At 43.2% G+C, this 26,622-nt stretch overlaps 1 protein-coding gene across 1 annotated transcript in view; it reads right to left on the reverse strand.

The window, feature by feature from the left end:
- Positions 1-614: 614 nt before the first annotated feature.
- The window catches only part of HDGFL3 (HDGF like 3), a 36,658-nt gene continuing 10,650 nt past the window's right edge, over positions 615-26,622 (reverse strand). Inside the window, exons 2-6 of the mRNA XM_039722819.1 lie at positions 15,239-15,315; positions 11,881-12,019; positions 10,474-10,632; positions 8,694-8,840; positions 615-1,993 (exon numbers count right to left, since the gene is read on the reverse strand). Coding sequence (XP_039578753.1) covers positions 1,988-1,993; positions 8,694-8,840; positions 10,474-10,632; positions 11,881-12,019; positions 15,239-15,315 — 528 coding nt within the window. The 3' untranslated portion in view covers positions 615-1,987. The remainder of the gene's footprint in view (positions 1,994-8,693; positions 8,841-10,473; positions 10,633-11,880; positions 12,020-15,238; positions 15,316-26,622) is intronic.

A 26,622-nucleotide genomic window follows, 5' to 3' on the forward strand; every position in this document is an offset into this window, starting at 1 on the left:
CTGGCTCAGAAACAAGCAGCAGCAAACTCAGCGACCTTGGTTTGGGCAGCTTACGTTTCTATTTGCAATTACAGCTATTTCTATGCCTTCTATGTGTATTTATATTAAAAGCAGTACACCTAGTGCCTTTCTCACAGATGAAACTAGCTGATACGTTTTAACTGGAAACACTTTATTTGGGTTTGTTGACTTCTTGGTGTTTGGATTGAAAGAATTTTACTTTTAAGTCTGATCAGTAACAAGGAAGCAGCTGACATGCCTGTGTGCTGCACCCTGCCCGAAGGGACCTTCAGGGCACTGAGAAATGCAGGCTGTAACACTCTCCTGCTGAACACTGCCGTGCAGCTCCCAGCAGCACTCAGAGAGGCCCCAGGTTTTACACCTCCAGCCAAAGGGGCAGGTCCAAAACACCCACAGCACACCTCAGGCAATGCTTGTTGGCACCCAGCATCCCTGGTGCAGCTCCGTAGGCTTTGGGATTGCTCCATCCCAGTGCCTCTTTCTTGCCAGGGGAACAAACCCAGCTGGGCTGCCGGGCTCCCACAGGACGGGTGGCTCACAAACAGGTATGGAGCCTCTGCTGTTACTTCTGATGTCTGGAAAGAAACTTTGAATACATTCAAGGTGAATTTAATGACCTCCTGTTATCCAGAAAAGGCAAAGTACAGAAAAAATAAAGATCTCACCTGCACTTGTATCTATTATGGTCAACTCATGTTAACAGAATGTTTTGCTTTAATACTTGACTTACATTAATACCTCACATTATTACACGTATGAAGCCAAATATGACGCTAACTTAGTTGCTTACAACCTCAAACCTTACTCCCAATACACATTCCAATAAATTTATTCTGTAAAAACAATACATTTTTTTTGTTTCCTTTTTGTTTTGTTTTGGTGTTTTTTTGGTTTTTTTCCTTGTGTTTTTTTTTTAGTTTTTTACAGTAAACTCATCAACTACAAACCTTGAATACGCAAAAGATGTTCCAAGGACAAGCATAACAAGGATTGATAAAACCAGACTAAATATGTTTTCACAATAAAAGCTGGCATAAAAATAAATAAAAATCTCTATTATCACAATAGCAACAATAATGTACACAGAGTAATGGATTTGGAATGCTTACTTACTAGTCTAGTTCTATTTCCAAAAGGAAAAAAAAAGCCAGAATGACAGCATCCTTTTTTAAGCCTTTCATTATTTAAAATTGATGTTTTGTTTTGGTTTCCCATAGGGCTGTATATCACAGTAAGCTTAAAAATGGAAAGCATCCAAATGAATGATTTCAAATTGTGTTGGCATTGGAAAAATCCTTGTATTAATCTAAAGAAACACAAAAAGACTTTCACTAACTCCACATATAGGAACTAAGTCAGATAGTGTACATTACATCATGGTTTGGAGAAGTATTAAGAGTATAACTAGCTAGGTACTTCTAATAAGGAAAGGTATTTTATTACATTATTGAACTTGGTGGTGATTTCAACTGAAGAAGAATTTTTCTTTTATGTTGTAAATTGATCAAAACCCAAGAGAGAATGGATCTAGGAAAATTTAAAATTATGTTTGTATGTGGAAGATTATTGTAGCATTGTATGGAGGGGACTCATTCTAAGATTTAGTTGTGTTTAAAAATGTTGATTTAGAATGATATAATTTGGAGTTATGCCTTTTCTGTCTCGAAAAGGAATCTAAGACATGTTCAAGTATGCAATATCTTCATAAACCTCAGCCACTGGAAAAGGGCAACTTCATGCAACCAAATAATATGAAAATCAAAAAGTAACCCTTAGAAAAAAGGGTAAAAATGTCATTTCTGCAAACACAACAGATAGGAATGTGAATAATGTGCATACAAACTGGGATGCTGTTGATGGTACTAATGAACAGATGTGGTGACTCATATCAAATCCAAGAATATTAGACAACCAAACATGTAACCTTCTTGTGTTTTCCCTTAATATTCAGCAGTCATTATGTTGGTTAAGTCTGAAAGAGAAAGAGAAAGAAGTCACATTTAATGTAAGAAATAACATGCTGCATCTAACTTGATACAGTTGAGGTTATATTTCCACACTTCTAAGTCACAGGTACAAGTAACCACCTGGTCTGTTCAAACAATTTTTTTTCTAGAGAAAACTTCTTTGTTACATCAACTAAACATATCACTGCAAAATATTAGTAAGCACAGTTTAAAAGTAAACATTTAGGGCTGTATTCAATAGGCAGCTCCAGTGATATATGTGGGTGGGATTTTCCCCAATCACTCCATTACAAACCTTGTAGCACACTTCAGGCACAAACAAATTTTGGTTTTTTCAAAATCACTGATGAGCTTCGTGCAGGAGCTCAGGCACTGCTGCATTCCTGGATGTCCAGCCACAAGAACACCCTCTTGTTCAAAGACAGGAAAGCTTAGCAAGCATGAACAAAGATAAACATTTTCATCACTAAGGGATCCAAGTGCTGCTTCTGAAAAGGAAACAGCTTGGCTCCAGTTCACTGTAAGGTGATGACAGAAAAGGAACTCCCACGGGTGAGTCAAGGTCAGCTCTTGCTTTCCCTGACATTAGTGGGATCAGGATCAGACTGTCCTCACATGATCACAGCAAGTGATACAAGTCTTGGTTTCCTCCAATTGAACAGAGATGGCAAAATTCACCTGCTGGCCCTGGGACAGGTTACATTAGCCAGCAACATGACAGCATGCAGTGCACCACGACCACCCACCTCTAGGCAAGGCATCCCTTCTCCTACAACACTACAATACCTTCCCTGTCTTTGGTCAGTGCAGTTCTCTCCTGTGACAAGTGGTTTGTCAAGAGTAAAAATGGAAACCTGTGCTTTCCGTGTGGGAGGTCCTGGTACATCCTGGCTAACAATCAGGGGTTATTATCAAGTGCTCAGGCATGCAGCGATGGCTTACAGGAACTGCTGGAGCCCTGACTCCCCCAACAGGGGTAACCCTGTGCTGCCCATCCAGCACACCACACTCCAGAGGCCTCTCTCCTCTTTCAGAGTCAGTGAGATCATAGAGATGCTTTGGGGGGATTCACTGCTGTTCCTTTCCCTTCAGACTCAGACACCCGTTAAAACAATTTCACATGATCAGTCAATCCAACCCTGCTTTCTGCTAAGAAAGCATCAGCTGCCCAGCACTGACAGGTAGGATGGGGTAACACAGCTGCTTCCTGTGCTGTAACTCTCAGCTCCAGTACAGAAAGATGTCCTTGGGAGCATGAAACTTTTGCAATTGTTAACCACAATTCCCTTCTGGTCTGCATCCAGAAGATTGGGTAGGATCACCATTACGTGGGTGCTGGGAACATTAATGCCTCTCCTCACACTGTGTCACAGCTGTTGGGCCACAGCGTGGCACGGGAGGGACAACAAAGAGACAGATAACACAAGTCACCCTCTAGGCTTTTCAGTTTCCAGTGGCATGTTCCATCATGTGCTGTGCCTCCGGGTGCAGTGGCAGTAGCCCAGAGGCAGCAGGGGCTGTCCCCAGCACAGAGAGCTGCAGGGCAACGCTGCTCAGGGATGCAGCTGAGGGAGCCCTGCAGCTCCTGCAGCTCCTGCAGCTCCTGCTGCTCAGGGATGCGGCAGCGCCGAGCACCTCCCCTGGTCTCCATGGTTTCACATCTCTCCAGAAACAGATCAACTCTCAAACATCTTTGTTTGAACAAGTCTCTCAGCTTCACTGTGAGCTATGGTACAACGTGTGCCATGCTGCACACAAAGGAGAGAGCACAGGATCTGACTGATTCGAGAGCAAAGTTTCTGTTATCAATGGCAGCACACAGAAAACAGAGCAGGGAACAAAACTAAATCCACAAACTGCCGTCTGTTTTTCTGGCACTGAAGATTACTTCCTTAACAGTGTCTGGCAACTAATTCAGCCATCCTGTACTGTAAAACTGCATGGGCAGAAAGATAATTGTTTACTTGTACAATAGTTGTTATTCCGTGTTGGTTTGAGGTCAAAGGACTCAATTACAGGACTCAATGTACACAGAGCTGCAAATATTTCATCTGTACTGGCTGCTTTAATCTCAACTTGCATTTAGACATTTATGTTTCCTCTGAGTTATGTCCCACGTCCTTAGCCAGCAGTGCTGTTATCCTGAGCTACTGGAAGGCAGCAAATACAACTCCTTACACCATATACTATGCCACTATTTGATTTTTACATAGAAATTTTTACCGTGCAATACTTAGACACATTCTTACAACTATTATCTTTTGCTTTGAAGGGTAGATTTTACTGTACCTCCAACTGCAGGAAAAGAAATCAGACAGAAAAACATACTTTGTTTTCATTTTTTGTACAAAATGCTTTTACACTGAACCGAGCCCTAAATGCAATGCTTTCAATGCTGACAAGCCCCCAAACCTGTTATGCAGCCTGACTAATGTTATTCCTGATAAGTAAAGAAGAGCAAAGGAACCAAAAGTCTCAGAACCACATCAGAAGGACACAGTGAACCTGCATTTCTCTGGCCAGTTTGGCCATTACACTTGTACCTCACAGCAGTAACTGGGATTGTTGCTACCCCACAAGAATGCCACAACAAAAAAGCCTGGACACAGGCTGTTTTAAATATGTTCTCCCAAATGCAATGGTGTCAGATGGCAATAATTTTGGACCAGATTTTGATCCCCTTGTTCATGCTGGCAGTTGCCTCCACAAATAGATCCACTGACTCAGTTGGTAACTGATTGTCAGTGTGAGAAAAAGGACCACAGTCCTTTACTCCATTTTAATATTCAGGCTGCACCAGAAGCAAGAAAATGTATCTCATTTCTAGCAAATTTATTCTTCTCTGAAGACACTAAAATCATTCACCTGCTTCACCTGAACACCAAGCAAATACCTCCTTTACCAATACACTGCCCAGACTGTCACGGAAACAGTGAATACCAAAATGAAAACTTGCCACACACCCTGTGTGCTGGCCCTGACCTCCAAACACTCTCTAATAAGGACAGAACCACAGCCAGCTTTTGAACATGAGTATGTGGCCATCCAGAAAGTAAAGTAAAAAGCAGTTTAGGTGTTCAGTTACAAAGATTCAGAGTTATGCCAGCCAAGAACTAAAGACACAAGTCACCAGAGATTTAAATGAGGAATGTAAATCTGCTGCCATGAATTCTCTGATTTATGAACTAATTTAATGCCATGAAAGTAAACAACACAGAGCCATGAATACCTTTCCACCAGAACATTCTCTTTACATGGTATTCTGAGAAAGCCAAAACAATTTAGTATTTAACAGCAGGGAACAGTTCTGTGAAGATTCTGTGACTCAAGATCTGAACAAACTCTGGGATGGGCTGTCTTAGCTAATACACTATTAGTTAATTAATATTGGATGATTAACCCCCGAGCTTCAGGCTGTGCATCTTTCTGGGGAAGGAATCAGACAAAGATCAGCAGTTAGGGAAAGAGCTTGAAGAACAAGTAGTGATGGGACACAACTACCAACTGTGGTTGGGAATGAGGAAACATGTTGTTGAGAATGCCTGTAGTACTCAAGAATAGCTCAGAAACTAAGAGTAGAGTTAAAAAAAAAAGAAAGCACCTTTGTCTACCCAAGGGATAAAAAGAAAATCACAATTTGAGCCCTTGAACAGTATGAAATTGGCTGAAAAAAATATAATAGCTCTGAAAGTACTTTTATTTGCTCTGGGTTTGAGTCTTCAGGAAGCCATCACTTCACATTTTGAAGCTTACCTCCACCACCTGGAGGTTAGAATTTTCATTAAAAACTATAGGTGAAGGTGCTCCTGCAATCATCTGCCTTGGCTGGTAGCCCTGCAAGAAGATCCCTGTAATGCTGAGGGTAAGAGTGTGATTAAAAGGCAGGATTCCATCTGATCAGAGGAGGAGAGATGGGTCTTCAGCCTGCAGTCCAGGCATTATAAAAGGTAATTACTACATCATTTATTAGTAGTTTTATTAAGAGAAAAGCTTGTCTGCTCGAGGCAACTCTTGCACAGGGGCCGAAGGCGCTCTCAGCCCAGGGGGAGCACCTTGGCTAGGGTGGCCAAGCCTCGTGTGCCTGCCTCGGTGAGCAGAGCAGAGCAGGGGAATGGAACACACCCGTGCTTGGGATGAGGGCCCTGTTTTGGGTGTTGATATCTTTGTTCACGGTGCTTTGAACAAAAGGAGGGGCCGGGCGCCATCTGATGGCAGCAGCCGCGTCCCGGCGGGGCGGATCCGGGGACAGGGCTGGGGAACCCATCCTCGGCACACCGCCTGTGCTGGCCCACGGCCTGCTCAGGGCTCCGTCATCCTGGGGAGACATTCTCTCATCTGTGCTGGTGTCTTCAGCCGGTCGAGACACCTGAACTCACGTCTGAACGGAAGGATCATATATCCCAACTCTCCAGGTGCATGGCGGTGTTTTTCAACCTTCCTTTCCACAGCAGAGAAGCCCAGGAGCGTGGGCTGGAGGAGCTCGGTGCCCTGCAGCAGAGGCTCAGTCTGGTGTCCAGCAGGACGTGGCTGCAGTGTCCAGCAGACAGCTGGCCCCGTGCCCCGGTCACCAACCTGGACACTGCGGGGACACTGGCTGTTTAACACCAGCTGAAAAAGAACCTGCTGCTCTTCCCCCAAGTGCCCTGCGTCTTCTAAAGGCACACCTTCTGAAAGGACACTTGGTCTGGCTCTGGGAGCAGCAGGAGAGGGAGTGTCCCCTCCTGGTCCTCAAAGAGAATTGCACTACTGACAAAACCTCAATGGAACGCTGAAGAGATTCCTGTGTGAAATGATGACTTTGCAGCGGAAATGGCCAAGGTGAAATATAAGGATCAGGACACGAACTTTTCCAAACTTATCAGTGCTTTTATCTCAAGCTGCCCTTAAAACCACAACGCCATTGTCTCTTTAATCTGTATTACTAAAACTCCACCTTTTTTATAACATTAAACGCATCCAAGACCTAGCAACAGACTGGTTGCTCAAGCATGAGTGCAAGGCTGTGTGGTGGGGCTGCAGAAGTCAGAGCAGAGCCACTTCCCCACATGGGTATGACAATATTGACTCTGGATATTTCTTCAAGTTGGTGCTGGCAGGAAGGATAAGACTGTTGACAGTATTTCAGTATTTCAGCACAGAGGCTAAAATATCTGTAATCCTGAAAACACTGAGAAGCACCATGATGTTGTAGCATGGTGGACTCTACCTCCCAAGCATGTCACAAGCCTGTCACACCCAGAAGAAAGAGCCATATGAATGTCAACAGCCACAAAGCCAACATCCTGTGTGATGTTTTAGCCACTTAGCCTGTGACTGACCTAACTCAGTGACCTTTGCTCTTTGTCCTTACATGGAAAATGTGCCTGAAGTTCACAGACATATCCCCTGTCACTGCCACAAACACGGGAAACACAGCAGGGCCTCGTGAACCTCTTGTTACCTCAGATTCACCTTACAAACAGTTTTCTCACCCAAATACCTATTTGAAGACGTGGAAGTGTCACAGGGTTCACTAGGCAGAATGTGGGCCACCCTTATCAGCCTCTGACACTCTGTGGGTGAGAGGCTGGGAGGGCACAGCTGCCAGGCTGGGAGGGCACAGCTGGGCAGTGTCTCCTTGCATCAGTCCCTGGCTGAAGCCAGCAGCTTGTTCAGAGTGAATGGGAGTGTGAGTTTTCCTTGTGACCCCATGAGCCACCCACCAAAGTCTTTATAAAGCAGAGTCACAAAACAACTACACTGCACTGCAGAGAGACACAGGGAAAGGAAGCTCTGGGAGGAATCTGAGTGGGAGACAGCAGCAGCTCCCCAGAGGTTGTGTTTTGTGAGAAGGGCTGAGCAGGCAGCCGGGTGCTAAGGCACCCCAGCAGTGTCAGCTGAGCTGTGCTGGCTGGCCTCCTCTCACACCTGGGGATTCGTGTCACTCAGCTCCTGCCACAGCCCAGCCCGGCTGCTGCCCACGTGGCAGAGCCTTGGCATGGGGCTGCACAAGGACTGCTGCTGAGCTGGAGCTCCAAGTGCTGCAGCAGGGAGGCTTGTGCTGCTCCAAAGGCTCAGAAATAGCAGGGGGTGTTAAAGGTGGCTGAGTAACCAGCTGCCAGGCTAATCCTCCTGCTCAGCCTTCCCCTCCTCTTGTTGTGGTCACAACAAAGGAATATTGATATGAACACACAACTGACAAAACACACAAGGAGATTGAATGAAGCTGCTCTGGAGCTGACTGCATAGCCCATCCTTGGAAGGTCCCAGCCCAGGGCAGCATCTGCCCTGGAACCTGCAGTATGCAGAGTCTGTCATGAGCACATGAACCCTCAAGAACCTGAAGAAGACACTGGGACCCCACAAATGAAACAAGTGTGAAAGGGTAAGCAGGCTCCCTCTGTTAGTGAGCCAACATGCATTATGCAAACAGTCTGATTCTGCTCTCACATCAATTTTGCAACATTCCAGCTCATGGTTTTCAGTAGCTCCTCTCAGCTGACATCTATGCAAGTGTCAGAACAAAAATAATGCTTGTTTTCAGTCATCTCTCTAGAGCAAAATTTGTACCACTGCAGGCACCAAGTCCACGTTTCTGCTCTAGACACATTCTGAGCACTGAAATGTAACCCAAGAAGGTGGCACGTGGCACACGCAGGTCACCCTGGCTCCAAAGCCCCCAGGAGCAAACTGCATGGGAAGTGAATGACAGGAACAGTGGATTACCCCTTCACTGGTTTTCTGCAAATCTGAAGAAGTGTTTCTTGTGTCATTGCCTGCGTCCCCAGCATCAGAGCTGCTCTTATTTTCTTCCTCTTTGCAGTCCTTATCATCTTCATCTCCAGGAGATTTCCGTGACTGCTTGGAGGATTTCTAAAATGATCAACAACAAAGTTAAAATTACAACCTGAGCTTCAGCCATAAAAGAAGTATGTGGAATACTGTCTGATCATGCATTTTCCTATTCAAGGTGAGTATTGGGGAGGATACATGGGGTGAAAAGCATAAACCTGAGCTTCAGTCATAAAAGAATTATGTGGAATACTGCCTGATCATGCATTCCCTGTTCAAGGTGAATATTGGGGAGGATACATGGGGTGAAAAGCATTTTTCAGGTGAAGTAGCTGGAGTTACTGCCACCAGTGAAGGAAATTTCTCAAATTCTGTGTTCAGCACAGGTTGGCAGCTCAATTGACTGAAAGACAGACACAGTAATAGGAGCTGGGTATTAGTGCTGGGTCACCTGTAGGTTTTGTTAGTTAATGAAACAGATGGTGCCAGCTTGGCAAAAGTTTTGATTAAACACAGAGATGTAAAATGAGAATAGCATTAGCAGAGCTGCTTTCCATACTTTTTTTAGTGCTGTCAGCTTTAATATATTAACATTAGAGCCATGTGGAACCAATACATTTTTTCCTTTACATCCCTTTATGTTATTCAATTCTACAGTACAAAAGGATAAATTGTGGCATTAAGCCACCATTTTCATAATCCTCTGTTTGCCCAGAGGCTTCTTGAAAGAAGATGGTAGACCAGACCTGAATTTCTGATGTAAAACACACAAAAGGGGTGAAAATACATTTTGTTTGGTGGATCAACCACAAAAATTCACACTCTCCCCCAGACTGTGCCTGGATCAGATTGTTTGATTGCTTTTTCTCACTTCCATTAGTTTTCACTTTCAGAGAAGAATAACATGAATGTGAATAAATTGACTCTGCCACATTTTACACAACTTTTCAGGGGAAGTGCAGCCCTGGAGGCACACACAGAAGCAGAGGAAGTGACTATAATGTTGCTCCCCTTTACCCCAGGTGACAGGTGAGAAGTCTATCTGAACCCAAAGGTGTCACTTCTGGGGGATTTTGTCCACCAGCCACTGTGAGACAGACACATCACTCTCAGCTTCCTGATCTACACTGTTACCTAAGACATTAACAGGGCTGGTGGGTACTACAGTGCAGGTCTGATATCTACAAACTGAGCATCCTGCTTAATGAACCAGTTCTTCCACCTTCCCATTCTGTATCTGGACTCAAGTGTTTTACACTCAGCTACAAGAGGAGCAGTTGAGCACTTCTGGCCCTATCAGACCTTCCTGGGAGATGGGAGGGGGAAGCTTCAGTTCTCATGGACAGGAAACAAACCTGAGCTCATGACCCTCAGGAGGCCACTCCTAAGGCTTTTTTTCTTCTTGGGGAGAGACCTATCTGAGGTGATCAAACCTATGAATCCATTTTTGCATGGGTTTTCTTTCCAGCCCTACTGATCTCCTTCCCATAATTTCACCTTCTCAGTGTGTGGGCACTAGAAGAGGGCAGAGTTTTTCAACTGGTGTCTCACCAAGGCTGTCTACAAAGGAAGAGCACTCCCCTTAGCCTATTTGAACACCACTGTCACGGTATCAGAATCAAAATGCTAAAGGAGGAAGAATGAATTTCCATGAGGTGAACAGTATTCCATTATAAATGCCCATGGATAACAACAGGAAAAGTCAGAAGATAACCTTTGAAGTGTAGGATTTTTTTCGTTTTGAGCCGGCTTTTTCGTTCTTTCTTTTTCCTTTTCCATCCTCTTCTACCCGATCACCTTCCTCCTCACTGCTGGCATCTGCTGTATTTCCTCCTTCTCCTTCAGTTTCTGATGAGCTCTGTTGCTGAATTGCCTTTAAAATAACAAAAACAATAATAAGATCAACAATAGAAATACCACTAATACCTATTACTTGATTTTTGTTCTGCATTGAAGATAGATGGAAATGGACAGCTTACAATTTAATTGCTAGGAAGAGCTCAGGTTATTTTTGCAATTATCAGGAAAAAGGGCTGCAAAGGCAATTTTCTCAGTCACCACTTGAACTCAGTTATCAGATGCAGATTCTGGGATAGCATGTTCTGAAGGGTTTACATAGAAACAGAATATCCAATAACAAAAGCTGGAGGAGAGCTAAGGGCTGCTCAGTGGAGAGACCTGGCATGTTCCACTCTGGGAAAAACTACTGAAACTTTCAGACTTTGGCTGCAACAGCAGAGACTTTTTTGTGAGAGAAGATGACTGTTACACTGCCCTCAAAGGGCAAGATCTCTGTGTTTTGGAAAAGCAAACCCTGACCAGCAGGCTGAGCACTCTTTGACAGCCCATCTCCCACAGACTATTCTCTGGATTTTTTTTAAATCCCCAAGTGTATGCAAAACATGTGTAGGGCTGAAAATATGAAACAGGAACTGAGAGAGGCAGCAGCTTTTCTGCAGGTGGTCTGTATCTCTGGCTTGTAGTGTTTTGTGATAATAATGTAATAGGTGTTTGCCTGCTTTTGGAGGTGATTCCTGCCTTCAAAGGACCACATTTTTTTAATGAGAAAAGTTCTGTGTTTTATACAGCCCACCAACTGCTCTTCTCCCCCTCCAGCTTCACTGACTTTCTGCTCTGGACACCCAACAGGGAGAGCTGTTGTACAGCAGCAACTGTCTCCTACCAGCAGCTTAACCCTCCACCTCTCCTCTTAGCTTTGGCACTGCCAAATGTAAAAATCCAAAGTGCAGTGACCTTAAGGTCTGTGTAAAATACATGGAGCCTGACATAAAAATAAACAACAGAAAGAAGAAGTCAGAAATTATTCATGTTTGTACAGGAGTAAATAAAACCATCCATTTTTAATTTAACTAAATGTGTTGCAGAATTTTCCACTTCACCACCCCAGAATGTCACAGAAAGCAAAAGGCTCTGCAGTATGATTAAAGTTCCATTTGTAACAGAGTGTGAGACCACAGTTGTCTTTACATTACACAATTACCAGAGCTGTGAAACTTTCTTGCTCTATCAAAACCAGAACCTTACACATCACTCTTAAAACACTCACTTTGACAAGAAGAAAACAAGAAAGACAGGAGCAATAGGTGGGAAAGTCATTTACCTGATATCCAGTAAACTTTACTCCAGGGTTGTTTTCTATTTCCCACAGGCCTTCATTAAATCCTTTTCGCTTGTTCGATTTCCCAAACTTATCTTTATATTCTTTATATGGGAAAAGGTCTTTGGGCCCCAGGAACGCACTGCATTTTAACAGAGGGAACATTCAAAGAAGGACTTATCACTCTCCTCCTCAAAAAAATCATAACATTAACAGTGCAAATGCTTTCACTGTTCTTCTGCTCATTCGATAATTTATTTTCTAGCTTTATTTATTTATTTATTTTGTCATACAGTTACTGCTGTGAGTCTGATTTAATGGATTGGCTCACCATCCTGATGTTTGATGTAGTAAAATCATGCTGGGTATCTCTAGAAACAACTGAAACATCTCTATTTTATTAACTACTGCTGGGAACTGGCACTTGGACAGTTTATGGAAGTTTATGAAACAGTTTATGATGTCATTGCTTGCGATAGCAAGGGACCAAGCTTCCAATCCTAGAGTTATAAATCCAGAAAGGCCTCAAAGATGCCACATGAAAAGTTAAGCATGTAAGGAGTGCCTAGGACCCATGAGCCAAAATCTATCCCTGGTCCTATGGGATAGAAAAAGCAGTGGCATTTATTATTATCTATACTGCCAGTAAGCCTGGGAGCTGCTTTCTTGGAATTAGCCCCCCACACACTAAACTCTGCACAAACACAATAAAAATGCTCTTTCCCAAAAATCTTATAATTTCATATAAGAACAAAAAACAATGGATGAATATAGGCAGATGAGTAATACAAGGAAACAATGAGACACACAGGGTGCTTGTGGCCAAATAGTTTTTTAGACAGCACAGCAAAGGATGGATTTTGTGCTTTGCTGCTGCCTAAGTCAGCTATGCACTGGGCCAACTAATTTCAGGCACAAGCACCACAATGCAGGGAAAAATAATTATAAAAAAAAAGAAGAGTGATGGCTTGTCCTGCTTTTTCTACACACATTACAGTAAAACTCTAACTTCTTCTTAACTCTTAAACTGAAGGAAGCATAACTTTCTTTTAGTTGGGTATCTATATCTACTGTATTCTGCATGGTGACATTGAGATTGTAATCACAAGTCAAATTAAAACAATGAAGGCAAAAACACCTCTTCATTCCCACATGTAAAGATTCTGTGTCATCAGTGAGCAGAGCTGAGCAAGTCCCAGTGTCCTTCACCATAATCACTGTCCTATTCCTGATGATCTTTGCAATTCATGTTAACTCTCTGGTCTCCATTACTGTGGGATTGTGGAGCTCCACCATGTCCAACACATTTATTGTTGTAACCTCACCACCACATTGGGAGTCTGCCCTTTTCTGCAGATGGGATTCTGAGGCACAAGGATTTGTCCAAGGTCAAACTCAAACTGATAGCAGAGGAAAAAACAGCTCTCTTCAGTCTCAGTCTAATACCTTAATCACAGGATAATATTTCTTCCTTTCTGCAATCATTATTTCAGATTAATGCCTGATTTATGTCCTGCATTTCTGAATGTGCAAAGTTCCATTCACTTAAATCATCCCACTGGCCAAGCAGTTTGCCAGTGCAGAGCCAAATGGTTGCTAAAAAGTCATCAGATGACAAGTCCCTGAGGAAGAGCTTCCTTCTAACTCCACCTGAGACAGCATGGGATATTGAAAAATATCTTAATTATATAATTACAAAGCCAAGAATGCATTTCTACCTGAAAGCCAAACAGTGATTTCCAAACTAACAGATGTCATGTTAATATTAAATGCTACACTGAATAAATTATGTTATCTATGCTTTTGCTAATACCAGGAGATGTCTCCTTGCTGTCAAAAATATAAACAAACAGTTCTAACACAAATAACAAAGAAAAAATGTATGAAACTTAGTATGAGCTGCCTTAACTTAGCTCAACAGCAATGCATGGAAATGTTTCTACAGCCTTTTATGTAAAGTAAACACTGAAAACTGTCTACATCTTTGCTTGAAATGCATTCATTGCCACTGGGAGAGTACAAGTTTCTACTGCTCTGCTATAAAACTAAGGAGCTGCAATCTACAGCTCATTTTTAATAGGCTTTTACATTTATGAGGTATGAACTACAAACTGTTTTTCTGTATCAGATGCTACAGTGAGATCATGAGCTCACAAAATCCAATTCAAAAGAGATTATCAGTTTGGGACTCACTCATTTCGGAATAAAAGTGGTCAGTTTTTTTCTTAAATGTTTCTCAAAAATTATGTTTCCATTTGAAAAATAATTACATTTTGGTTTCTGATTTGAAAGCATTGTAAGTTTATTTAAACTTTATTATTTTCAGATTATTTTGTGACAGTACTAGTGGACTACAATATATCGAAACATCAGGTTGTTTCATTCTAGCAATGAAACTAGGAAAAATAGAAGACCTATTTTAACTAAAGAGAGGCAATTATGAACTTTATAAAGCAGAAACTGCCTTTAAAGATTTTTATAAAAATAAAATGTGATGTATGAGCTATGGAGCTCATAATATTCTCGAATAACATTAAAATTCAAAAATAAACAATAAATTTTTAATAAACCTTCAAGCCTCTAGCATTGAATTTAAAATATTATCAGAATTTCATTTTTCCAGTTTTAAAGGAATTCTAGAAAACATGTTACCTGCAAATGGGAAAAATTTTTAAATTAAGATATTTTGCAGAATGGAATGTGACTTATTTTTTAGCTATCTCAGACATAGTTTAAACTAGAGACATGTACATTATAATATTGAAACTCTGTACCTTGTAGCAATTATGCTGAGACCTAACTTACCTCTTGTGCTCTGATTCTTTTCTTTCCCTATGAGCTCAGCCAGCTCAGTTCTTCTATCACTTCTGTGAGCTCCATCCTACAATACCCCAGCACAGATCCCAGGAATGCACATATTCTGAAGCTCTGCCTGAGACTCTGGGGTCTGCTTCCTTTCACATCACAAACTGCCAAGTTCTCACACAGGACACGAGCTCCAACACGTCCAAACACAAGAGCCTGATCTCTGCTATCATGGACATCCAAGTACAAAATGTTTGCCCCTGCCTCTGAGTTCAGGGCTTTTTCAGACCCTTTTATGAATTCATGCCCACACATTTCTTTACAGGATACACAGCTTTTATGTTTAGTTCATGCTAGACCATGAAGGCAGCAGCATTCCCAGCTACTTTCAGCTTTCACTCCCATTTGTTAATACCAACAAGTTGGGCTTGCAGGACCTTTCTCTAGGCTCCCAATGGCTTCAGTCAGCATTTTTTTCAATGAAATCAGAGGAATTTATGTTAGCTGCAGTGGAAAAAGGCATTTCCAAAGGAACAGGTCACGCCCATTCACTTACGTTTCATGAGTCCCAAAAAAGAAGATGGGGTATTTGTTTGCTGGAGGCTTGACGGCTCCTTCAGGAAGTTCATCAATCTGTAAGACAGAAAGCAGTGGAAAAAAGATTATTCCCAAAAGTGGTGTCCCTCATCCCAGCCTCCCTGCCAAGCCATGGAGGTGCTAGCACAGGTATCCTGCAGCCCTGGAGGTCCTGCTGCCTGCTGGGGTGGGGAAGGGAAGACAGCTGCTGGTGTTTCAGGCAAAGTCAGCATGACTGAAATACTGCAGGGAGACAGCAGAAGACTCAGGAGCACACACAAAGTTTTAATGATTTCATGGGCATTATAATACACAAAGGCAATAAAATCAACTCTGCTTAATTTAAGTGTTAACTTCAGATGCTGCCTCATCAAAGGCATCGAAGCCCAGAGGGTAATCCTGCCTGTCTCACACAGCCACCTCAATAACTTCTGCAACAAATGGGGAACAGATGGGACTCTGGGACTCTGCAGCTGGAAAACAGGACACTCTCCCAGTGGTGTTTGCTGTGCTGATGGTGGTACACAGTGTAAAATGTGTAACACACACCAGGGAGGAGGGCCAGGGACTCTCCTTCCCCTGCAACACCCTGATAACTGGATTTGGTTACCACTCCCCTCTGTACCCTCTCTCTCCTTTCACATTTTAATCCTGACCTTGTATTTCTCAGGATACAGCTGCAGAGCAGTGAAAGGAGGGATGCTGAGGGTGCTCTCCTGAGACAGAGCTGGTACTGGAACAAACCCCTCAGGCTGAGCAGTGCCCAGACCCCTTCTCCCAGTGTCTGAGTGAGAGCACTGGTTGTGTGGCAGGAGGTGAGGCACAGGACTTCATCCTGTCTATGACTAATTTTGTAGTCCTCTGCAACAGAAATAAGAGAGTCCAGGTGCCTACCCACATAAACCAAAAACACAGCAAAGCTTTAAATAAGATCCAAGAGCCTGCCTTCCCAGAAATGGCACTTCTGAGCATATGTGGGTGTGTGAAATTAAGTGTCCAGAGAACTCTCTGGCTAAGAGAGAGCCTAATGAATCTAGATATCTACAGGGCAGCACCAGTGAGCAGGTGAATGGCCTGGTGCCTGGTCTAAGGCAGTCTCAACATAAGCATCCTGCCAAATGTCACTGCAACTGAGAGCAAAGTGCTGACATAACAGTGCCATACAAAATCTGCTCCTCAGCAGAGCACAGGGATGCAACCTGCATGTTTTCACTCAGGAGGCCAGACCCACATGTGCTTTCCTTCTCTTTTCTTGCTGAAGGACCCCTAACACTGAATTCTTATTGATTAATAAGCACCAGATTGTTTTCAAAGGATGTCCTCTTTCACGGTAAAGCATCTGCTTGGCTGTGTAGCTTTCAAAGGAGTATGAGCTTTGGTAAGAATTCAAACCCTTTTGGTCTTTCTGCAAGGACACCCCTTGGGGATGGACAAACGAGAGCCACATGTGGACCTGTAACATCATAAAACTCCTCTCTGTTGAAGAAATGGATGCCTATCTTTTCAGTCTAACTGGAACATTCTCTGAAGCTGCACCAAAATCTGGAGATCTGAGAGCACTTCCAAAGCATTCCCTCAGGGGTGTGTAAGGTGGGGCACATGTGTCATGTGTCACCATGCACCCACCTCCCAGCACAGTCTGCAGGAGACAATCTGGGATGGTCACAGGTGTCACTTGTCTTGTGGGCACAGCAATTACTTCTTTCTGGTACTTAACAAAGCAAATAATTTGACAAATAAAAGAAGAATCTATTATTTAAATGTACATAGAAGGAAAATACACACGGGTGGAGGATGAACACGTGCATTGCCTTTTAGCTCAGCTGTGTGAACGGAGGAACTCAAACAACATGACAGGATTTTTGGTGTCCTCTTTATTATCAGGACTACATAGAGGAAAGGCTGTCAAAGATATTACTTTGGAGCTCACCATTTTCTGACAGTAACTTTTTTTTTCAGAAAGTGCCCATAAGGTTGCTATTTGCTCACAATTCATTATTTAAATACAGGTATTAGACTTATTATAAGAGTGATAAAAAGACTGCAGGTCAAAATCACTGCAACTCCCTTTCCAAACTGATAGCAGCAGGTCAGGGAGATATTGCATGTCTGCAGAACATTTCACGCCTCCTTCAAGATGGGAGCATCCACATGTCAGAGCAAAAAAGGCTGTGCTGGCAGTTTACCAAGTACAGGGAGAGGTAACACACCTCGACTGTCTGGATGCCATAGCCATCCTCCTCTTTGTTGTGACAAGGAAGATGTCCAGATACCAGACCCCAGAAAAATGTGGACTCCTTTGACTGAGACAAACAGTGTCTGCTGGGACTTGAGTGCAAATCTCATTTGGCCACTTGAAACACGGCGCCAGCTCTGGGCTGCATTACAGAGCAGCACAGCCCAGTTACTGCCTCAGCCCTCTCAGAATCCCGTGAAATAAGTAAACAGCTGTAAATGATCAGTAAAGGGGGAAATGAAGACATGCTTAGTAGGGAATGCTGATCAGAAGGGATTGGGGATCTTACATCACACAACGTGCTATGCTCTAAAGCAGTGAGGCTCTCCTAAGCAGAATCCCAAGTGGAGTTAAGCCTTCTGTCTTATTCCCAGCACTTGTGCTATTAGCTGAGGAGCAGCAGCAACAACAAAGGACAGAACACACATCTGCCACGCAGCTCACCTGCTCCCCATTTCGTGGCATATTTCTTTATTCATCCAAGTATCCCTTCTGACTATGTATCATCACAGGAAACCATAAAAAAGCTTTTCATAGCTTTTGGGAGTTGGCATGCACATACAAACACATGCAGTATAAATCTGCACCAAATAGCTCAAGGAGAGACTGTTAATGCTCCCACTCTTAACATTTCACTCTGCAGCTGAGGTCAAGACTTTTCCTGCCTTCACTGATATTGCTGTGAGCTCCCCAGCTCTGGGGCTTATGTTGCTAGTACTGTAACAAGGTTGGGTATAAAGTGACAGTGTTATCTTAGGGCCATTGAACTCTGTGGCAAAAACTCCGGGGAATTTAGTGAAGGATGAGACCCTCTCTGCCATTAGGAAAGATCTCTTCCCGTTTTACCTCTTTCACACAAATCCCTGCATTAGAGACTGTGAGAGGAGAGCTTTGCCCAGTCTCCCTGCTCCCAGTAAAGCCACCTTAGCCCTCTGTGGAGTCCCTACGTGCTTATTTAGCTGCAGAACAACCCCGGCACTCCATGACAATTGCTGTTGTTTTGTTGTAGCAGAAAGCAAGCAGTACAAGCAACCATACTGCAATCTCCTGCTGCTGCACTCAGTCACAATTTATTCCCATTCTACAGGATGTTTTGGTTAAATATGCTGCAGATTTGGATCCGATATTTTCCCCCATATCAGCAAGATCAAAGACAGAGAGAGGGAGGGAGGGAGAGGAAGAGAGTGAGCGCATGAGCACAAGAGCGAAACAAGCATCGCTGCCTTGAACCAGGAACAAAAGAGGAAAGAGCACCCATACTAGAACACAGTGTTGTAGCCACAGAAACCTCACTAATGACTAAAGCATCTGTCTATCAGAGAGGCAGACTGCGACTGTGTTTTGCTGCTGGAAGGAAACAAACAGATTCTCAAGTACCCGCTATAACCTGCAATCAAACGCGAGCTCCATCCCTGCCCGAACCAGAGCTTGCTGCCACAGAAATCACTGTGAGCAGCGCATGGCGTGCAAATCTGACATGTGCATCAGCAGCACCATGGGCAGCCGCTTCAATTATGGCTAAAATTAAAGCAGGTGGTTTCAGATTTCGAGTTTTATCCCCTTAGCTCCCGTCGCTGTCATCTGCTTAATGAATAACAATTGCTTTCTTTTTGCACAGCCTCAGCAGAGCTGCACTGCCCAGCGTTTGTTTGCCAGCCAAGCAGCAGAGCTTTAAAGATGTAACTGCGAGGTTTTTTCCAGTAAACAAATGCCAGGCTTCTAGGGTCAAGAACACGGAACAGAAAATTCAGCTCGGTCCTCTCCAACCAGAGCGGGGCTTCATCAAGCCGTGTTGCTAGTGACTACCAATGTGGAGGCAAGAGATCTGCCAGATATCCTTACGCTGTGGTTTGCTGGCTAGGATGGGTGTGCAGCCCAAGTATTCTGCTCTCGGTGGTGCCGAGCAATCGCTGGTTCCCAGGGAGTGTTTGTGGCTGGCTGTGGGTGGGTTTGGCAGGTTGGGGACCCTGGGGAGCGGGGCTGGCCGGGCGGGCTGGGCTGGCGCTGCAGAGCAGAGCCCAGCGACAAGGACAAGAGCAGCGGCTGCCAGGAGCGCAATCCATCCCCGTGCCTGCCCGCGGGATAACGCGGCGCGTCCCGACAGGCTGAGGAGCTGGCTGGGAGGGCTGCTGCAGGAGCAGAGGATGCTGCACCCCCTCCCGGGTGCTGGGCTCTGCAGAGCTCCGCATTCCCTGCGGATCGGGAACCATGTCGGTGCTTTGTCTGCCCCCGGTGCAGCACCGGCATCCCAGCGGCTTCTCCTTCCCGCAGGTGTCGGGTTTTATGGCATCACAAAACCCCCGTGCTGTGGATAAGCTGCTGCTCAGAAGCACGAATGCCAGGCTGTCGGTGGCTTTCCACCAGACCCTGTCCTACTGCTTTCCAGCAGAATTTTACACGCACACAAAAAACCGTATTATGCAAAATACCTATCAGGTCCCCATTTACAGAAAACTTCACATGCAGGGATGCTTATGTGGGCACCAAAACCACAAGATTTCCTTTTATTTTGCAAAAAGAGGGAATTAAAACTGCAGAGCAATAATCACTGATTGTTTGGAGATAGTGTAAATGCCTGCCATTGCCGTGATCCACATCTCCCTCTGAAATCCCTGGAGCTGCTGCACAGCAGCTGAGCAGAGGCCTATAGTATTTGCTGGAAAGTGGTTCAAATTGCTTATTATTGCCCAACACATGCAAGCAGCTTGATCTTTTGCAGTTAGCTTATTAGCAGAATTCTAGATGGATAAAAGCAATACTCTTCAAAATCCATTATTAAAATAGGATATTTTGATTTACTACAACATTTTTATTCCAATGGATTTATTATGCTTTTTAATAGCTAATGCTACCGGGAGTCAGCAGTATAGCAGTATCTTTTCTAAACCATTATTTAAAATACTGTTCTGTAAGATGTAAAATATTAATTTTTTTTTTCCCAGAGGATCCAAAAATGTTAAAAAAAAATTAAAAAAAAATCCAACCTGCTTCAAGCTAAAAACTGTGACTCAAATTCCACAGTGCTTAAATTGAAGAGCAATCCAACTGAAGCTGATTGGAGACTGCTGACTTTTTCTCTCATGTATCAAGACTGATATTTGAAGCAGAGCACTACTCCCCAATGTACATCACATACCTGAACTCCTAGTGTGGAATGCTGGCATATGCACTTTTTCACCCATTAAAAGAGAAAACCCTGTGAAGGGTGAGACTGGAAGCAGAATCCAACTTAATAAGGTGGAATTGCACAGCTACAAAAGTAAAAATTAAAAAAGTCTCTGGGCATGGAAGAGTGCCACCAGCAAAAACAAAAAGCAAAACAAGATTAAAACCAGCAGAGCATACTTTTGAACACTGCTGAAAATGGCTGAAGGGTATCCTGCAGACAGACAGAAATGACAATATAAAGACATCAATGCTCCTGTTTTTTTTTTTTTTTCCTGTGCATGCTCAGGACCTCAACGAGATAGAAGACAATGAAGGGTTAGTTGGAGTCCAAACAATGCTGGCAGCAATGTCTCACTAGGAAAGATCAGCAGTCTTGCAGCTGAGTTCAGCCCCTTTACATCCCTAATTAGCAGCATATTTTTAAGACAGAAAGTTGAAATGCACTTTCTGCAGAGCTGCTTTAATCTCCAGTATGAAAACGGGGCCAGAGCTCAGTTCTGCGTGACTGCTGTCTGTATGCATGACTTTGTAGATAACTGATCTGCTCATGTGATTCAAGTCCTCTCTGCACTTTGGGGCTGCTGGATGGAAGACTGCCAGAGATTTGGGGGATACCAAGACAAGTCCTCTCTCTGCCACTGGCCCCTGGGAGGACCTTGGCCACATGAATCACTGCATCTCCTCCAGCCTCAATTTATGGATGGGGACTGTGGGACTGTTCTTACAGAGCACTCGAGGTCCACTGCTAAAATGAGAGGAACTCCTAACAATGCACACTTCCAGCTCTGCCAGAGCTGCATTTCAGGTTACCAAGCTGCCATCCTCCCAGTGAGCACACCCCAAAGCCAGGCTGCTGCAGAAATGCTGTTTCTCCAAATGAAGTGTTTCCCTGCTACTGTGAATGAAGCAATGGTGCTACCACTAGGATTCTGTTTTTCCCAATCCCTTCCCTAAGGAGAGGAAAGGATGTGATCACACTGTTTTCAGTCTGACTCTTACCTGCAATAACTCAGGAACATGTCAGACAATTTTGCCAAACCAGACAAAAGGAGAAAGGCCAGAGAGATATTAAGTTTCCCCATGTTTTGTGATAAATAGGCTGTCCAAGAGAAGATGGGCAGACAAGCAGTCCATATGCTGAGAGACAGCTTGCAATGCAGGCTGAATCAAAACATCAGACACAGGGAAATCCACACAAAAGCAAGCCAGAGAAAAATAAACTTCTTAAGTTTCATGGCTCACAAAATTACTTTTTATTTGTGTATGGGTGGGAAGAGCTTGTTTATTTCAAACAAATATTGCCAGCTCTGAGGTATTTAACATTTACTTTTCTTCCCTTTAAGCACAGGCTTGCTTCTCCTTCATCTGAATTATTCCTCAGATATCAAAATACTGTTTGCAATGTACATCCACCAAAGCAAATCAAAAGAGTGAGCCCACTAACACCTAATGAAAGCAGTTTATGATGACAAAATTCGGTTATCCTACTTTACCATCTTACCACAAATATTTTTGTCTTGAAATATACAAGCGTGCAAGAAATGTGCATATAAAAATGTGTTTAGAAGACAAACAGCAAATAAAAATTAAATAACCAGTCAAGACATCAATAAGTGAGAAATTTCAGGGACTAGGCATTCACAAACATTGTATTTCTGTCCTCCTACTCTCTTCTCAAAAACCAAAGAGGCCTGAAAAGTCATATAACCTTCCTCCCCAAAGTGTTCAGATAAACCCTGCCACCTTCTTATCTCATCTCCTCAGAGTGCATGGATCATATAAAAATTCTTTAGACTGAGAAATATTTTTTCCTTCCCAATATTTACACTAGAATGTTACTACTTCGTTGATTTTGTTTGGTTTTAAGGAAGAATGTTATATTCATGAAGTTGGATTCTTTTGCCAGTTAACTTGATCAAAACACTTTCAATTAGATGCAGCCGGCCTAGAGCGTTGACATTTGCTCAAATACACACAACTGAATTTATACTTGAGGCTCATTTGTTCCACCCAAAGCTCCATATTCCACTGTCCAAGCTTTTATTAAAAGAAGTGTTGCAAGTCCTTATACTCCTATCAGCACACTTAAAGCCAAAAGGTAAGCAAATTTCCAGAAGACTGCGGTCTCCTAGACTTGGCTGGCTTAATTTGCCATTTCTTTTTCAGTATCATTTTCTACCCCAAAAAGTCAGTTAGAAAAATCAGATTTACACAATATTTCCAGGCTGAAGAATACGGAACATCTCTGTGCAGTATTTAGTCCAGCTTCCCAAAAAATACACAAAACCTTACTGACATTACAACTTGTGGCTAAGATTGTTTTGGGTAAGGAAACGCGATCGATGGAGAACACAACCCTCCGGTTTGTGACAGGGTGGACACACACTTGAGACAAAGAAAGGAACAATCTCCTTCAGTTACTACAGCCCCTTGCTCCTGCTAGGGAGGATTCAAGCTTGAGACTCTGGAGATTCCACTGTTATCTGGGTTTTTGGGTACAGCAAACCCTCCTGTCTCCTCTGTGACCTGTTTTCTCACCACCAGTTGCAGCTAAGGGATGTAACACCAGGGGCCTGAAACTCTCCTTGCACTGAACAAGTGCCTCATACAGAAAATACTTACTGTTGCCTGGGAAAAGACCACAAAATCTTGGTCCCTTAAAAACACAGAGCATTTTTAGTATCCTGCAGCCCTCTGAGGTTCAGGTGCAGCAGAGATGGGACTGTGAGTGTCCTCTAGAGGGAATGGAGACACAGCCGAGCATCTATTTGTCTGCATTATGCCGCTCTCTCTGGACCCACATAACATAAAGCCTCACAGTCCTAATGTGCCACACCAGAACACCTATTTACAGGATTTCAGCAGCTCCTTCAAGCCCAGGTTCTGTTAGCTGGGACATGAGCTGATGGAGCTGTTGGGCAGGCAGCCCTGGCAGGCACAGGCAGCTGTGCCAGCCAAGCTGCGCGCGCAGCGCCGCAGCCGCACAACATCTGCAGGCAGCGGGGCTGCCACAGCACAGCCACCAGCACAGCACCCTGAGCCAGCTCTCACCTGCTCCTGGTGCACGGGGACAGGCCCCACAGCACACCTGGGGGCTGTGGGTGAGTCTGGTCACACAGCATCCCTGGCACGCAGGGCAGTTTTGCTGTGATGCAAGTGACACGTAAAAACCGACAACGTGTACGCAAGCTGGGGAAATGAGAAGCAATGAAATCTAATTGCAAAGGCAATGAAATGGAGCAATTTGCAATAATTTTGGAAAGGCAGGTTCTTCTGTTTACTCTGCTGCCAAACTGCAAACTCGTACCTGCAGGGGGGTCTCTGAAAGCCCCTGGTCGCCCTAAACCTAACAACTGTCTGTAGCTGTTTCCTTTACTCCCCCAGCCTCAGCCACCCTCTAAGGCACAAAACAAGCCATTAAAGCCCCAAACTATTTTGCTAAGATGTAACTTTTGCCTGTGTCAACTACTGGGTTGCTAAAACCATGGAATGAAAAAAGATCCATGGAGTCACAGTGGTGTCTGTGCAGCACCTGGACCCAGCTGTGGTATTTTCACTGGGTTTGCTTTCAGTCTCTGCTGGTATTTCCAGGAGCTGCCATTGGGGTGTCAAGTGCCTTCTTTGCAAAGTCCCCCAGCCTAGGTTAAACTCTTAGGAATTTTAATCCTCCTGCCTAAAGAGGAACAAGTTTTTCCAAGTCAAGTCATACCCCTCCCCACCTGCCCATTTTTCTGCTTCCAAAATCTCAGAATGAGAATTTTCATTTAGTTTTGACTCTAAATATAATGTTGTTGGAATTTACTTAGATGGTTCCTAAAAGAATAACAACTTTATTTATTAAAATGAACGTTTTCCTCAAACCCAGCCCCCCAAACTCAAGCAGCAGCTGAAAGGAGTGAAACTGTATTAAAATTTACAAAGCACTCCACTATATACTGTAGACCTATGAACTTAGATCCTAATTAGTAATCCATGTTAGGAAAGAAAAAAACCTCAAATGAAATAATGAAAACATGAAAGACAAAAAATATGTATTTTTAGAAATATAAGTGGCATTAATGTCAGAGACAAGATGAATACACCAATATGGTAGCGACCAGATTTGCTAGGGTGGCAGCCCATCATTATAAAGAAAAAAAAATTACATCAAAACCACTAAATAGGAGTTTTAAGCATGTAAATACTCTTAATTCACATGGATTAACCATAGGCTTGAAGTTGCCTATATGTTTATATTTGTGTAGGATGAAGAGTTACTTTTTAACATCCATTGTTTCTATCCAATATATTAAGCTGAAGAGATGTATGAAGTATGTGCCAGTACTTTGTGCTACTCTCAAAGAACCTCTCAGAACACGGTGTTGCCATGAACACAAGTTACCTACAAAACCCAGTAACTCAGCTGCAGTTATGTCACAAAGTTTACCCCAGAAACTGCTTCCTTCCTCTGATTTTCTCTAACTTTCTATCTCTATACCTTCTGCCCATCACGGTTTCTCATTTCTATCCCAGACTTGGAGAGGTAACCAGAAGATTAATTTTAAGGATCTAGCCTGTCAAGGAACAAATTACATGTGTGGAACTGTACTATTTCCCACATACATTAATATTAAATTTTTAAAACCTATGAATATGGGATGTATCCATACTAAGCATGTTTTAAATCAGGTGGCTATTTTGTTTTAAAAAGCAGCTATGAAGAAACAGCATATTATTCTAACTCATGTTGTGCAAATAAATGGAAAAGGCAATTACAAATGAAAGAGGACTTGGTTAGTGATACACATATCTGGAACTAGGAAGGGCATTAGGGAACACTGCACATACAGATTTATACTGGGAACCAGACAGAGTGCTTATACAGACCTCATACAAACCAAGAAAATCCAACCAAAAGCCTTTCTGTCAGTACTGAAAATTTTAAATTCTGTCACTTGCCTTTAGTTTTTAATGCACCGATGATGACACATGACGTGTCCAAACCACACTCCACAACCACAGTGTTTTAGCTCACACTGCTTTTACCTGTCAAGATCCCCAATTCAGCCTCACATGCAGCATTCAGGATGGCATCATTTTCAATAAATCTGCCTTGGTTCCAGCCCTGACACCCCTGTCATTACAGCAGGTCACTTCCTGGCTGACATTTGACAAACAAGCAAACTGACACCATCATCTAGCAGCAAATGTTTCAGAAAAAGTGTAAGCTTCTCATTAAAAAATGGTTCTCCTTGCTCCCACATCTGCTGAAGAAGCTGGCATTTCTTCTGAACATATTGCCACTAAAATCTTTATTATTATGGCCTTCTAGAAAGTTAACAGCTAGAGGCTTGATCCTGCAAGCACAGCTGGGCACACAGTTTGGCAGCATAAACAAAGCCATTGTCTTTGTATGATCAGACCCCATCCAGCACAATAACATGGCAATTATGTACACAGGTGAATCCATTCATTTGTAAGGCAGGAGATGGCATAAAGCATCTTCTAAAAGATAAGGAGCAAACATTCACAGCATTTTAATGCTGAAGAGCCCCATCTGACAAATGTGCCTTCTCTAATGTTTTCATCTTTCAACAAGGAGTTTTTGTCATTTTACCAGAAGCACCAATTCAAAAAATCTGTTTACAAAACTGACCCACTACCTTACAAACATTAAAAGGCTCCAAAGCAGAGTTGCATAAATAAATGCAAAGAAAACAAAATATTATCAGAGAGAACAAACTTACTACTTTGCAGACATTAAAATTCTAACCATGAGGCTTAATAGCTTTATGCTACCTTCTTCTACAAGCTGTGATAGAAATACTGACTGTGACAAAGGAAAATAAAATTTGCACAAGAGGAAGATTTTGAAAAATAACTTTGATAAAAAACAGCAAAAGGGGTACCTGCACATATGCAAGTCACCTGATCCAGACACCATATGAAAAGAATTATCTTCTGAGTTTGCTGCACCAATA

Source organism: Passer montanus, unplaced genomic scaffold (genome assembly GCF_014805655.1).
Source record: "Passer montanus isolate IOZ18808 unplaced genomic scaffold, ASM1480565v1 scaffold5, whole genome shotgun sequence".
Taxonomy (NCBI): domain Eukaryota; kingdom Metazoa; phylum Chordata; class Aves; order Passeriformes; family Passeridae; genus Passer; species Passer montanus.